An 11,184-nucleotide genomic window follows, 5' to 3' on the forward strand; every position below is an offset into this window, starting at 1 on the left:
TTCCAACCCCCCTGCCATAGGCAGGGATGCCTCACACTAGACCATGTCACCCAAGGCTCTGTCCAAAAAACAAAAAAGAGGAGGTTAACAGAGCACACGGGTGAGACAGCACTGCTGTGACAGCACTGAGTCCCTTGCCCTGGTGTCTTCTAAGACAGGGGTTGGGGAAAAAAACATCATGACTGGAGAGACTCTGGCAGTATTTTGTACGACACACTTGTAGCAGATCCTTATACATGATCGAGCAGAGACGAAACAAGGGAAAAGAAATCACTGTATCGAATCAAGACACACCAGACCTTTGGAGACTGCGGTAGGGAAGAAAGCACAAGCATTGGTGGCTAAAATGCAGTGTGAGGGTGAGAACGAATTCTAATGCATAGGCTCTAAACAAATGTCCCTTTCATTAGAAAGGTGACAGTGTGAGAGCAAAGACAGCAAGCTGTACACATGGAGATAACACTGCAATGTATGTATTTTCTAGGTTATTCAAATCACAGTCTTTTAAAACATTTATTTCCTTTCTCAGGACTGAGAGACGTACTTAAGAATACCTTGGCCTTATTAACATGGAGATCACTTACACTATATGGCGCCTTAATTTGAATTAAAAAACAATCCTCAAAAAATGCTACAGTGTTACACATTCAGAGCACCCAATGTGTCTCCACTGATCCCCAGCAAAAATCCTCACAGTCTGGCTGTCATTCAATCCCTGGGTTCATTCTTTCCCTTGGGAACTCCCCCTGCACTTCACACTGCCATGCCAGCTGAAGTGCCTACTAAACAAAATTGCCTAGTGCTTTGAAAGTCTGCGAGGCTGCCGCTGGAAAAAATGCACTACAAAATGTAGCAACAACTTTGGTTTAATGTGCAGGAAGTTTTGCTACAGCAAATGATGCAGAGCAACACATTAACCCCACCTCTCTCCTCCTCCCTCCACATGAACAAAATAAACTCTGTCCCCTGAATAAAAGGGGTTCAGAACCACCTCCTTGCCCAGGTAAGCCTAGCAGCAAGCTGACTTAAACCTAGCCTCCCATACAATATGTTCACATTATTTATGCCATTCTTGTATTATATTCCTGTAAGCAACTGTTCTTTCTAGTGTCTCTACCTAAAGATCTACTATTTCCATTCTCTTATCAGACTTACCAGAGGATTGACCTCGATTAGTGGCATCATGATCACTGTCTCCTTGCTCACTGTCTCCATGACCACTGTCCTTAGAGCTTACTATGTCTGCTTCCTGGAATGCAGAACTAGACACAGAAACATCTTCACATTAGAATAAACATGAAAGAGGAACTCATAAAACATTCTTCTGCCATCGCATGGCCAAACACGGTGCTGCATTCACCCACTCCTGCCCGCTGCACTGCTGCTGCAGAGGTGCTCGGCCCACCATTAACAAAACTGGCATTTTCAGACCTTGGCAGGCTAGCTGAAATGGACAGCAAGTGTTTCCACTCTGCCTGGTTTTCATGTAATCGGTATAAAGAATTTGGCAGCTTTTACTTAAGCTGGATAGCTCCACTTTACCCCGAGGAAGCCCAATGTTCTCTGGAAGACCCTACAGAACCATTCCTAAGTATTTAAAGCACATTTTAGATTAACACAATATGAGATTTTGTTTTCTTTTCAGCTGGTTTTGAAACCAGTTCAGAAAAGCTGTAATTCAAACTCACTTAGTTGACAGTATTTTATTTTGTACATCTACACACATTCGTTTTCCCATGGCTTTACCGGTATTTTACATCTGCAGTAAAAACATTTCTGCACCCCATTCAGACTTGCTAAAGCATGCACAAGGAAAACAAGGCTAAGGAGCTCATACCTGTTTACTCGTCGGGGTCTGTCAACTAGATAACTGAGCTCAGCACGCTGATGTTTTGTCTAGGAAAAGAAAATATTGGGAAGTACGTTAACTCTTTGATATTTCTATAACCAACCTCAGAAAATATACCAGAGCAGCTCAGCATATTCACTATAAATGGTAATGTTTAGCTGTGAGTAGGCCTACACAAGCTGTTTCTAGGACGTAAGGGGGAGAAAAACACAGCTTTTACATGCACAGATGGGAAGGCATGAGAGATTTTTGCCTGAGCTTTTCTGGGGTGAGATTCTGACACGTTTTCTCACAGTGCATGCTGTCGAGCAACACAAGGACTCCCACAAAACCCAGCAGAACTATTTCTAGAGTTGTGTACTACTTAGTCTGAGAGAAAACTTACTGTAATCTAGTTTTCAGCCTGGTTTTAATTCCAAGTGTATAAAAATAGAGGGGACAGTACAGTTACTGTGCCCAAAGGAAGAAAATGTACTGAGGTACCCTCAAGCCCTTAAAAAGGCAACAGAAGGCAGAGTTTCATAGGTATTTTGAGGAAAGGCCAATCTTACAAGCCAATCTTAGAAATTTTACTGCAAAACTTTACGCTTTAGAAAATGTCACTCAAACCACTTTTGCCAGACTGGGCAGTATTCATGTTTCAGTATTCATGTTGAGAGGGAATGTGTTTTTTTCGTAAGTGCACAGGCAGAGAGGTCCTGAGAGCTTGTATGAGTTAATCCAGTAGAAAATGATTAACAGGGTAGTATTATGGCATGGCGTATGCTTTGATAGAAATTTTCTACACACGAGGTAACACAATGCAGGCAACATGTTTAACGGGGGGGGGACGTTAAGTCTCTGCATATAATTTCACGGAAACTCTTGATGCTTTCCTTTGTGAACTCAGCTTTGGGTTATAACGAGCTGTTCAGATAGAGGAAAGAAAAGTCAATTAGTAAACCCTAATTCACAAATTAATTAAAGTTCCTGCTAACTGTAGAGATTGTCACAGTCCCAGAGGGGGGCTCCCCCAAAGCCTTAATCGCACATCCAAGGATTTCAGGAGGCAAAAAAGGAAAGACACAGATTTAAAGTGTTGCTTCAGAAATCCCTGTGATTACACCTCTGAGCATACACAACCCCACCCGGCCCAACCCAGAGGTTACCCCCTCTGCAGCTAACGGTCCCGGAGGATCCCTGTGCCCCGACCCGACCCGACGCTGCCCGGCCGGGGCCAGCTCCCCTCACACCCATCGGGCCGGGGGGACGCGCTTGGCTGCAGCGGTACCAGAGCCCGGGGGACAAGCAACCAGCGGCGGGGGGTCCGCACTCCCCTCTCCTGCCGCTGCAGCCTCCCAAGTGTCAGAGGCCGAGGAGGAGAGAAGCGGCGGAATGAACTACAGAGGGGAAAAGCAGCACGAGGGGGCGAAGCAAAGCGCCGGGAGCGCCGAGAAAGCGACGCGGGGCCGGGGGAAAGCCCGCAGTGCAGCGGCGGGGCACGGCTGGCCCGCAGCGGCGCCCCAACGACCCGCGGGCGGAGATGGGGGGGCTGAAGGGGAGACGGGGGGGACGGCCGGGCCTTACTTACCTCGCTGGACAAGATGCTGCCGTTGGAGATGATGTCGGGCTGCTGGTCGGCGTAGCCGGTGACGATGGCCCCGCAGGGGTTGTGCTCGGCGTCGGTGCTGCGAGAAGGGCTGCAGGGCTTGAGGAACATCAGGTCGGTCTTGGCGGACTCGGGGGTGAGGCAGACCTGGTAGCAGTAGTTCTGGTTGTGGTGGTGGGATCCGAAGCTGCCCGACTCCTCCACCGGCACCTGCGCCGGGTTGCTGGGCACGTTGGAGCTCTGCACCAGCATGATGTCCGACTTGCTGAGCTTCTTCTTGCGGGCCCGCGCCTGGCGGCTGCAGCAAGGGCAGCAGCAGCAGCAGCCCAGGCAGCAGTCGCTGGCCAGGCAGGTGTAGATGTTGAGCTTCTTCTCCTTCTGGCAGCGCACGGCCAGCACGATCATCGCCAGCAGGAAGATGAAGGAGACGGAGCCCAGGGCTATGATGAGGATAAGGGTGAGGTCGAGTGAGGTGTCCCCCCCGGAGCGGCTGGGGCGATGCTCGCCGGACCCGCCGCCGCCGCCGCCCCCCGCGCCCGCTCCCGCTCCCGCGCCCAGGCCGCCGCCGCCGCCGCCGGGCCGCTCGGCCGCGCCGTCCACCAGCACCACCTGGATGGCGGCGGTGGAGGAGAGTGGCGGCTGCCCGTGGTCGCGCACCTCGATGACCAGCTCGTAGGGGCGCTGGGGGTCGCGCTTGGCCGGCACCCTGCGCGCGGTCCGCAGCTCCCCGGTGCGCCAGTCCATGCGGAAGAGGCTGGCCTCATTGCCTCGCACGATGCTGTAGGTGAGGCGAGCGTTCTCCCCGTCGTCGGCGTCCACCGCTGTCACCCGGCTCACCAGGTAGCCCGGCTCGGCGCCGCGGGGCAGCGCCTCCCGCGCCGGGGTGCCGTTCCGGCCGGGCAGGGGGCTGACGATGGCGGGAGCGTTGTCGTTCTGGTCCACCACGATGATGTTGACGGTGGCGTTGCCGGCCAGCGGCTGCGGCTCCTCGCCGGCGTCGCGGGCCTCCACCTGGAAGCTGAACTCCTTGAGCTGCTCGTAGTCGAAGGAGCGGAGGGCGTAGAGGAAGCCGTTCTCGGAGTTGATGGAGACGTAGGTGAAGACGGACATGCCCTGGATCTGGCTTTCCAGGATGGAGTAGGCGAGTTGGGCGTTGGCGCCCTGGTCCCGGTCGGTGGCGCTGACGGCGTAGATGTAGGCGCCGGGCACGTTGTTCTCGCTCACGTAGACCTGGTAGACGGGCTGGCTGAAGCGCGGCGCGTTGTCGTTCACGTCGCTCACCCGCACCTGAATGGACTTGCTAGTGCTCAGCGGCGGCTCGCCGCGGTCCCGGGCCACCACGGTGAGGGTGTAGGCATCGCCGCCCGGCTGCTCGCGGTCCAGCGGCCCCTCGGTGACGATGGTGTAGTAGTTCTTGAAGGAGCTCTTGAGGCGGAAGGGAGCGTCGCCCTGCAGCAGCTCGCACTGCACTTGCCCATTTTCCTCCGAGTCGCGGTCCGAGACGCTGAAGAGGGCCACCACCGTGCCCGGCGCCGCCGCCTCGCTCACCGCCTCCTTGACGGTGGAGAAGCTGATCTCGGGCGCGTTGTCGTTGGCGTCCAGCACCCGCACAAGCACCTTGCAGTGCGCCGGCACGGCGTTGGGCCCCAGGTCCTTGGCTTGCACGTACACCTGGTACACGCTGCTCTCCTCGTAGTCCAGCTCGCCGCTCACCTCCAGCCGCCCGGTGCGCGGCGCGATGCCGAAGAGCTCCCGGGCGCGGGCCGAGATGTGGCTGCTGAAGGAGTAGATCACCTCGCCGTTCTGACCCTCGTCGGGGTCGGTGGCGTTGAGCTGCAGCACCAGCGTGCCCGGCGGCGAGTTCTCCGGCAGCGACACGGTGTAGACGGGCTGCTCAAAGGCGGGGACGTTGTCGTTGGAGTCCAGCACCCTGATGGTGAGCAGGGCGGTGCCGGTGCGCTGCTGGGGCTGCCCGCCGTCCACCGCGGTCAGCACGTAGCGATGCACCGCTTGCTGCTCCCGGTCCAGGGGCTTGTCCAGCACCAGCTCGGCGAAGCGGTTGCCGTCGCCCTGCGTCTGCACGTCGAGGGAGAAGTAGCTGTTGGGGGTGATCTCGTAGGTGCGCAGCGAGTTGGTGCCCACGTCGGGGTCGAAGGCGCTCTCCAGCGGGAAGCGGGTGCCCGGCGTGGCGCTTTCCGAGATCTCCACGGTGAGGTCGGGCTCCGGGAAGGAGGGAGGGTTGTCGTTGATGTCCAGCACCTCGATCTCCACCCGGAACAGCTCGAGGGGGTTCTCCAGGAAGACCTCCAGGTGCAGCAGGCAGGAGGGGCTCTGCTTGCAGATCTGCTCCCGGTCTATCTTCTCATTCACGTAGAGCACCCCGGTCTCCAGGTTGAGCTCCAGGTAAGGGCTGCGGGAGTTGGGCGCCGTCTGGAAGCGGCGAGCCGAAAGTTTTGTAATGTCCAAGCCCAGGTCCTCGGCGATATTCCCCACGAACGTGCCATGCTCCTGCTCTTCCTGCACCGTGTAATGGAGCTGGCAAAGGGCCCCCTCCACCATCCAGAGCAAGGCAAAGAGGAATAGCACAATCATCTCCAAACGGGGAAAGAGATCCCCCCTCCCCAACACCACCTCTTCCTCCTTTTCCAAAAGCCACCACCACCACCTCCTCCTCCGAAAATACTACAGCGTGTGTGCCTCTGCGTGTCTAGCTCTGTGTGTGTGTGTGTGTGTGTGTGTGTGTGTGTGTGCGTCCGCGCCTGCAAGCGTGTGGAGGGAGAGAGGGATCGGGGGAGGGGGAAGGAAAGGGAGGGGGGAAGAGGTTGATTTAGGGGGGGGTGCTAGATATTATTTCTTCTGATTCATGTTAGGATTTTTTTTCTCCCCCATCTCCCCTCTTTTTGTTACAAATATTATTGTTTCACACGCTGACCCAATGAAGAAGACAGGCGTCCCCACTTCATCTGTGATCTTCGAAATAAATGGCCAACTAATAATAGCTATTAGCTGGATGGATCTAGAGATACACAGTAGCCCGCTTTTATTTATTCCGAGAGTCTTGGCACTGCACCGCGGCAGCAGCAGCGTCGGAGGCAGCAGCAGCAAATCCCAAGGAGCAAATTGTTATATTTCAAGATTGTCCTCGGTTTGTCTTCCTGGTGGGAGCCGGAGGGATAGGTGCTGCTGGAAGAGCCGGCGGACATGCCCTCTTCAGATGCAAGGAAAACGCAGAAACCGCGAAATTAAAAAAAAAAAAAAAATAAAAAATTATAACCCGCAAAAAGATTTCGTATCAAAAAAGGCAGAGAGCAGCTTTGCTACCCAAAACTTTAATTCCCTGATTTCTCAGGGCTTTCCTCTGTTTTATTTAAAGATTTTAATTTTTTCTCTCTTCTATTAATAGTCTTTCATTTTCTTCTTTTATTGCTATTATTATGTTCATTATCATCATCATCATCACTCTGCTTTTTATGGACGTGCTGATGAGTTTTTTTCCTCTCTTGCTGCTTTTGCGTCTAGCCCCTCTCTCTCTCTGTGTCTGTCTCTGCTTGCTGCTGCTGCTGCTGCTGCCGCCGCCGCCGCCGCTCGCCTCCCGTCCCGGCTCCGCTCCCGGTCCCCGCTCCGGCCCCGGCGCCTCTGATGTCTGCCGGCAGTTTCTGAGCCGGCAGCGCTCGGCTTTTCTGTTTTTGCGCAGCGCTCGGCTCCTGCCAACCAATCAGCCGGCAGCAACGCCCCCGGGGGCGGCACCCTATTGGCCGCGGCGCACGTCGAGTATCTTGCGTCAGAGATGGGCGAGCGAGCGGGCAGGCAGGCGGGCAAGCAAGCAGGCGAGCAGGCAAGCAGGCAGGCAAAGCAGGCAAAGCAGGCAAGGCAGGCAGGCAGGCAGGCAAGGCAGGCAAGGCAGGCAAGGCAGACAAGGCAGACAGTCAGAGCGATGCTAACCCTGCATCTCCCGAGGCTCTGCCCGCCTAACTCCCTGCCCGCCTCCAAGAGCGTTGGTTCCCCCGCCGCAGCCGCTGGGCAGGGAGATCACCGCTCGTCATCAGCGCACACACACGGGTAATCGTTAACAGCCCTCTCCTTGGAGAGGGAGTTTCCACCAGCTTCTAACTTTCCTACCCCCAGGCCGGGCGCTGTAACGTTTTTAGAAAAAGCATAAACAAGGGGAAACATGAGATTATTTACACACACCCCCAGTGGGCTGCCTTAGCTCATTAGTCGGTGGAGAAAGTGCAACTTTCCGTCAGTGCAGTGTTTCCAGCTCCAGCCAATTTAAAGTATCGTTCCCTGATTTACGCTTCGGAACTTCCACGAACGTAACGGAAGAGGGAAGCCGGGCATGTCACGTATTCTGTCACTGGGTCCCGCGGGTGCGGCGGGGCCGGGCAGGGAGGCTTGGCGGGGGCTCACGGCCACTGGCCTGGTGGTTTTCCAATGTTGGTGCTCGCTGTACCCCCGCTTTCCCCGCTGCCGACGCCGTTAACGGCGCTGGAGGCTCCAAACCTTCACCGAGGGCTCGGGCTTGCGTCGCCCGCGGATGTCGGTGACCCGCGCCGGGTACCCTCCCGCCCGGCTCTGCTTCCCCTTCTCGTCAGACAGCGAGGAGGCAGCTCCGTGCTAAATCAAATCCAACTACCAGTCGTGTCTATCGCACGTCAGGTGCTCGACTGGCACGTTTGTGATCGATGCCTTTGGCTGCGAAGCCGCGCTGGCATCGCGGAGAGCGCAGCACCCGGCGGGGATCGAGGCGGGGGTTCGCGGGTGGAGCCCGAAGCTCTGCCAGGGCCCGGGGGTGGCGGCGGAGGGGCTGCCCATGGGCCCTGCACAGCTGAGAAGCCACGTCCGAAACTTCACAAAATGGAGAAAGTAACAGTAAAAAGGATGAAATATTTTATTTTCCCCCAAAATGTTATTTTACTGTTTATGAAGAGCAACACACAGCAGAGCAGCTGCTGCTCTGACCCTATCTCTAATCCCTCGGCAGGCACCGGCTCCCTTCCACACATGTCAATGAACTTTACGCTCGGATGCGTTTTCCCTTGCGGAAACGCAGCTCCTCGCATTCCCAAACTTGTGCGTGTCGCACGCCTGTCACCGCGCTCCCACTCCGGGGAGTTGAGCCCGCGGCCACCGGCGGCGGGGGCACAGCCGAGCTCACGCCACCGCGCCCAAACCGACCTCGGCGCCACGCCGGGGGCCGCTCCCGGGCCGGCAGTTCGTGGAAGGGCCCCGGTGAAGCGGGTCACGGCGCACCTGGCGCACCGCCCTTGGGGCACAGCCGCGCTGCCCCGCTCCCGGCCGGCGCGGAGGAGCGGGCACTCCGGGCGCGGGCTCAGCCGACCCGGCGTCCGGCGGCTCCCTGCTCTGGGCTGCCGGCTCCGCCCCCCCAGCAGCGGCCGTAATCGCGGGCGGCGGGCACCCCCCAGCGGCGGCAGCGGCGCACTGCGCCCGGGCGGCAGCACCGGCTCCGCTCCGCGGTGGTCTCCGCCGTCCCCGAGCTCCCTTCTCCTGCCGCCAGCACCCCCGTGTGTCCCCCGCCGCCCGCAGCTCTCCCGTTACCGCGCTCACGCTTGCCAGCGGCTGTACGGCTTTGAAGCTCGGTCTAGCGGTACCCGGGAGGGGGAGAGAAGCAGGACAGCGGCAACCGTGCGTGTGCGCGGGGGAGCCGCCAGTGTTGCCCGCCGCCGCGGCAGGCACGGAAGTACCCCCTCGGTACACCGTCTTGCCCAGTGGTTATAGCGGGGCAAGGCAGCGCCGCGGGGCGACTCCGGTGAGGGCTTCCCCAAAAAGCGGATTCCGTCAGCCAGCGCTGTCCAGTGGATGCGGACGGGAGCCGGCTGTGCTTCCCCCGCACCCGCCTCAGACACAGCCCCCCGAGTTCGTGCCTTTCTTGCGCGTCGGTGCAAGGGGCCGGTGCGTTCGAGACACGGCCGCCTCCAGCGATTTACCGTGGCCCGAAGCAGCCCAGCTCTAAACCCTCCCCGCCGCCGGAGCTCCGGCAACGGCGACGTCTGTCCCCTTCGAGGAAAGCGGGCAGCCTGGGCGCGACCGGCCGAGCCCGGGGTACCTCGGCAGCGGAGGGGCCCCCGCGCGCCCGCTTGGGGCTGTGACCGAACCCCTTTCCCCCCCGGGGGGGGACCGGAGGTAAGCGGGAGGCGGGGGTCCGGGCTGCCGGCGCGGCACATCCACCAACCCCCATCCCGCCCCGCGGAGGCGGCGTCGGGGCGCTCCCCGAGCAGCTCTTCGTAATTCCGGGGGCAATAACCACGCGGGGCCATACATACATGTACATATAGTCATATGTGGGCGCAGGGGAGCCGCCTCCCTCCTTCTTCCCTCCCTCCCTCCCTCCCCGCGGGCGCAGCCCCGGCGGTGCGATACCCCCCCGGCTCCGCTCCCCTCCATTTTGCAGCGGGAGCGGTGGGCTCCGCAGAGCGGCGGGGCTTTGAGGCAGCCCTCTAACGCGGAATGACAAATGGCACTTCGGCGGTGCATGAACGAGAAAATGATTTATGGATTTTCACGACGGCCTGAGCAAATGAAGGCGACATGAATTATACATCCTAATGTGCAGTATATCATTTTCTAATAACACTGGTTTAGTTCTAATGCCATACGCTGCTCTCTTCAATAGGGGGTATTGATTAAATAAAACAAAATCCGAGGGCTGTCTTTAAATTGGACGCATGTCTTCTGCAGGCACCAGCTGAGGTTTATATATTTACCTCTTGCTAAAGCAGAGGGCTGTCACTGGACCCCTGACACCACAGCACTTAGTTTTTCCATCTGTCATCATTTAATTTGGCAGTTACTTTGCCAAATGAAGACTAATCTTTCATATCGCTGCATTTTGCTCCATGCTGTGATTTACAAATGTAAATAGATGACATCAGGTTTGTAAAGCCACCGTGCTGCTGGGGATAGCACCTGGGTAACTCAAACCTTTTCTCCCTGCCAAAATCCTCACTTGGCACCCCAAGTGCAAAGGGACATTTTCTAGCAAGGAGAACATATGATAAATAATACTCCTGCTCAAACAGAACTTCCCTAGCATCTCCATTTACCAAATCTCACAGATTAAAGATAAAAAACTTCACGTGTAACAGGCACACGCTGGAAGAAGGAATCAGCATGACAAACTGAGTGCATGTGCATAAGGGGAGGAAAAGCTGTTGGATAGGGAGGGGGCTTCACCCCCAATTCAGGCTGCATTAGTGCCCCAAGGCCAGCCTCCTGCTCCCACAACCACATTCTTTTGCCCTTCATCACAGAGTAGCGATGAACTCATAATGACATAAGATGTGAACATCCCCAATTGTTTCAATAGTTCCTAGTCTAAAATATCATTTGACATTAAGAAGGACAAACAGGTCCTGGTCTTTCGTGAAACAGTATAAAACAGAGATGGGGAAGGTGAAGGTAAAGGATTTATGCATTCATTTGGGGGGAGTGGGATGTTAAACCAAGAATTATTGGGGGAAAGGTGAGGAAGTGCTTCATTTCTCATTATCCAAGTAGAGTATTTCCATTGGTCTGACACAAAAGGAGTCACACAAGTAAGGAAATGCCCAAATGCTGAGGTCTGGATTAAACAATCACTTTTCTAACTTGGATTTGGGTGTAGAAAGCTAATCCCCATTGTTTACTTGAGCCACCAAAACGAATTTCTGGTTCTATTTTAGGTATCAGTCTTGGTTTTAGGCTGAGGAACATTGCGGCCTCTGTACTGTCTGGATGTTAAAACCAC

At 56.3% G+C, this 11,184-nt stretch overlaps 1 protein-coding gene across 9 annotated transcripts in view; it reads right to left on the bottom strand.

Moving 5' to 3' along the window:
- PCDH10 (protocadherin 10) overlaps positions 1-7,104 on the bottom strand; it is a 33,990-nt gene extending 26,886 nt beyond the window's left edge. For 8 of the 9 annotated variants that reach the window (XM_030492126.2, XM_030492124.2, XM_030492120.2 and 5 more), the window contains exons 1-3: positions 3,420-6,917; positions 1,838-1,896; positions 1,156-1,262 (exon numbers count right to left, since the gene is read on the bottom strand). In XM_030492126.2, coding sequence (XP_030347986.1) covers positions 1,156-1,262; positions 1,838-1,896; positions 3,420-6,029 — 2,776 coding nt within the window. In that variant the 5' untranslated portion in view covers positions 6,030-6,917. Of the gene's footprint in view, positions 1-1,155; positions 1,263-1,837; positions 1,897-3,419 lie in introns of all 9 variants that reach the window. The other variant, XM_030492125.1, reaches the window with a different exon arrangement.
- Between the last annotated feature and the right edge of the window lie 4,080 nt (positions 7,105-11,184).

The sequence above is a fragment of the Strigops habroptila genome, chromosome 7, assembly GCF_004027225.2.
Source record: "Strigops habroptila isolate Jane chromosome 7, bStrHab1.2.pri, whole genome shotgun sequence".
Classification (NCBI taxonomy): domain Eukaryota; kingdom Metazoa; phylum Chordata; class Aves; order Psittaciformes; family Psittacidae; genus Strigops; species Strigops habroptila.